Genomic DNA, 3,307 nt, shown 5'->3' with positions numbered 1-3,307 from the left:
CTCTATTCTTTATGTTTTGCTTTACGATATTGAGACGTGTGTGGTGTGAGTGCAGCCTCAGACTATAAAAATTACCAAGCCAGGCCAGGCAGGCAGGGCTGCCCAAGGTGCTGATAAATCGGCTTGTTGTGGCTAAACGGTGACGCCTTTGGAGATTGGATGGGTGCCCTTAAAATTTTCCGGTTTGACGATGTCCATGTTGCTTGTAACGACGCCCCTCTCTCTAATTATTTTTAGATGCCACACAATAGTGTTATATTTACATCATTTATTGGATGGATCAATGGATTCATATAATTCTCATGAATTTTCTACAATTTTTCTTTGTAAATTACTATAATATAGAACGGATTCATTTAGGCTGGTTTTCTCTCTTATTTTATCATATGTTTTGGCGGATTTTGCTATATATGTACTAGTAGTTATTGAAAGGAATTATGCATATGGCGTGTGCCAATGTCATATCCAAATTTTTGCAAAACAGGCATTATTTAGTCATTAATTGATAATGTATGTGTGTGGCAAAATAAATAAGGGTGCGTTGCAAAATTTTTAGTCTGCATATAATTGGTTAGAAATCCAATGAAATCCAACATTGTTTGTATACCTCACGACAATATATTCAAATTGCCTATATGAAACATAATGTAACTCATGCATGTCTTTTATTTGAATATGTAAAGTAGGTGTTAAAGTGTGTTATCGAAATGAAAAAAGTTTATATGAGATGTTAAACAACATATAAATTAAAATTTACACATATTAAAGCACGGGTGACAATTACAAACAGTGTTGAGCTTCATAGTTTTTTTTCATCAATTTTTAAATTATAAATAAATCAGAATTTGATTAAAATTCCTTATTTTTCTACAATTTGTTTAGTATAGAAATGAAGTACTAGGAGTCCGGCACACCGCTGAAATAATGAGCACCGACAGCCAAGATATGTTACGTAGCTATGAGTGCTGCGGTGGCCATTTCTAGATAGAGAGAGAGAGCAGCGGTGATGGTTGAAGTTGATTACTAGAGGTCGAAGTAAAATAGAAATAATACTACTCACTTCGCCAACGTTAATAATTGTATTACTTTCATTCGACTCAATTTCAAAAAATATTTTTTAAAAATGATTAAAAGGACGTGATTTCTTTATTTATACTTTCACATATCTTCTAAAAATAGAAATTTAAAAATAACATGTACTATTGATACGAAATTAGTAAATTAACATAAGAAAACCCCCAAAAGATTAAAAAAATAGCGTAGTAAATAAAACTAGATCGAAGTTGTAAAAAGTTTCTCAAAGGAGATGCAACTAATTTTGTGGGATAAAAAAAATAGTAGTATTAGTTTTATAAAAATGTGAGTAATGTAAAAAGTTTCTCAAAGGAGATGCAACTAATTTTATGGGATAAAAAAAATAGTAGTATTAGTTTTATAAAAATGTGAGTAAAAAGAGTTTATGTAAAATGAATTGTATTTATTAAAAATAGTATTCTCCTACTTAGTAGTACTAAAAAATAGTACTCCATGAGAAAATTATTATGAATGAACAGACTAAAACTGAAAGAGTACTGCTTTCGTCCCTTATTAAGAGTTTTCGGTTGAATTTGATAAGAATTTTAAAAATATAAAGGAAATAGATAAAAAATTGGTTGAATATGATAAACAATTTTTATGCATTAATTTGACTATAAAAAAAAGTTAGTAATTGAGATTTTTGAAAAGACTAAAATGATAAATCGACGGAAAGAGAAAAGGGAAGGGGAAAGAATAGTGAGGATAGTAGGTTTAGGTAGAGGGTGGGAAAAGGGTGGGTGGGGATAGGGTGGCGTCGCGTCCGGTGGTGATGGGTAGTGTGGGGTTCCGCAGCAGCGCAATCTAGCATCCATCCCCCCCTCGTCACCATCCACCCCCTCTGCCCACTCTCTTTTGCCACTTCAACCTAATTCCAATCCCCTTCTCCCTCTCTCACATCATCATTTCAACCACCTCCCACCACCACCCTCACCCACCGCACCTTCTCGCTATCCTGCGCCTCATTCCTATCCAGTACCCATCTCCTCTCCATTTATTCCCAATTCATCCCTCTCTCCACTCAATTCCTCTTCCCAATCATCCATTTCACTCATAATTAACTGCGATACTTCTTCTCAATCATCAATTTCACTCACAATTAAGTTCCCAAATCGATACTGACCTCGAGATGTCGTCGGCCGGAGACGCGGTGACGGTGGCTGAGCCAGCTGAGAAGCCTCCGCGGCGGTTTCCGCCGCCGTGCTGGACGCAGGAGGAGACCTTGGTCCTCATCGAGGAGTACCGGGAGCGGTGGTACGCCCTCCGCCGCGGCTACCTCCGGACGGCGGACTGGGACGCGGTCGCCGCCGCTGTGGCGAGCCGCTGCGCCGCCGGCGCGTCCCCGGCGAAGACCTCCGCGCAGTGCCGCCACAAGATCGAGAAGCTACGCCAGCGCTACAGAGCGGAGAGGCAGCGCGCCGCCGCGCTCCCCCCGCACCACGGCGGTAGGTACTTCTCGTCGTGGTTCTTCTTCGAGAACATGGACGCGATGGAGAACGGCACCGCGCCGCCGCCGATCGCGCAGAAGCAGGAGGATTCCGGCGACGGATCAGCTCGGCTGAAGTCCTTGCTGGATCAGAATATTGTTAAATTGAAGCTCAAATCGAAGAACAGCGCCGAATTAGGATTCGCCGACGGCGCCAAACCTAAGAGATTCAGCTCCGGAACTCAGATCCCGATCGATTACGCAGAAATTCCAGAGGAAAACATCTCTCACGAGCACGATCTCGCGAGCTACGGAAGCAGATCTCAACCGATAACCGCAATTCCAAAATCCTCATTCAAATCCAGGTCGAAGAACACCGGCAAGATATTCAACAATTTCAACATCAGCGACGGATTCAACCACCAATTGTTCCAATCGAAGCTACAGAATTTCGACAGTATAAGAAACAGGCAGAGTCCAAAAGGAGAATTCTGGATGAGAGTTCCACCAAACCACAACAACAACAACAACAGTAGCAACAAATTCGCGAAGAGGGGGAGGAGCGCGGTGGAGGAGATCGTGGCGTCGATAAAAACGCTGGGCGAAGGATTCGTGAGAATGGAGAATGCGAAGATGGAGATGGCGCGTGAGATGGAGGCGGCGCGGATGGAGATGGAGATGAAGCGGAACGAGATGATGCTGGAATCGCAGAAGCAGATTGTGGATGCGTTTTTGAAGGGATTGTTTGAGCTCAAGAACAGCAAGAAGATGAAAACTGATCAACCTGCTACAGATTCACCTCACTAA

At 41.6% G+C, this 3,307-nt stretch overlaps 1 protein-coding gene across 1 annotated transcript; it reads left to right on the top strand.

The window, feature by feature from the left end:
• The first annotated feature begins 2,203 nt into the window (after positions 1-2,203).
• LOC125209766 (trihelix transcription factor ASIL2-like) lies at positions 2,204-3,307 on the top strand. Its single transcript, XM_048109351.1, has one exon. The coding sequence runs from the start codon at positions 2,204-2,206 to the stop codon at positions 3,305-3,307; it is 1,104 nt and encodes a 367-aa protein (XP_047965308.1).

This window comes from Salvia hispanica, chromosome 3 (genome assembly GCF_023119035.1).
Source record: "Salvia hispanica cultivar TCC Black 2014 chromosome 3, UniMelb_Shisp_WGS_1.0, whole genome shotgun sequence".
In the NCBI taxonomy this organism is placed as follows: domain Eukaryota; kingdom Viridiplantae; phylum Streptophyta; class Magnoliopsida; order Lamiales; family Lamiaceae; genus Salvia; species Salvia hispanica.
The sequence above is the reverse complement of the archived record's forward strand: the minus strand, read 5'-3'. Positions and strand labels throughout refer to the sequence as shown.

Excerpts from the sequence above, each read along its gene's own strand:
- LOC125209766 (XM_048109351.1), top strand. The coding sequence starts at position 2,204 with ATGTCGTCGGCCGGAGACGCGGTGACGGTGGCTGAGCCAGCTGAGAAG.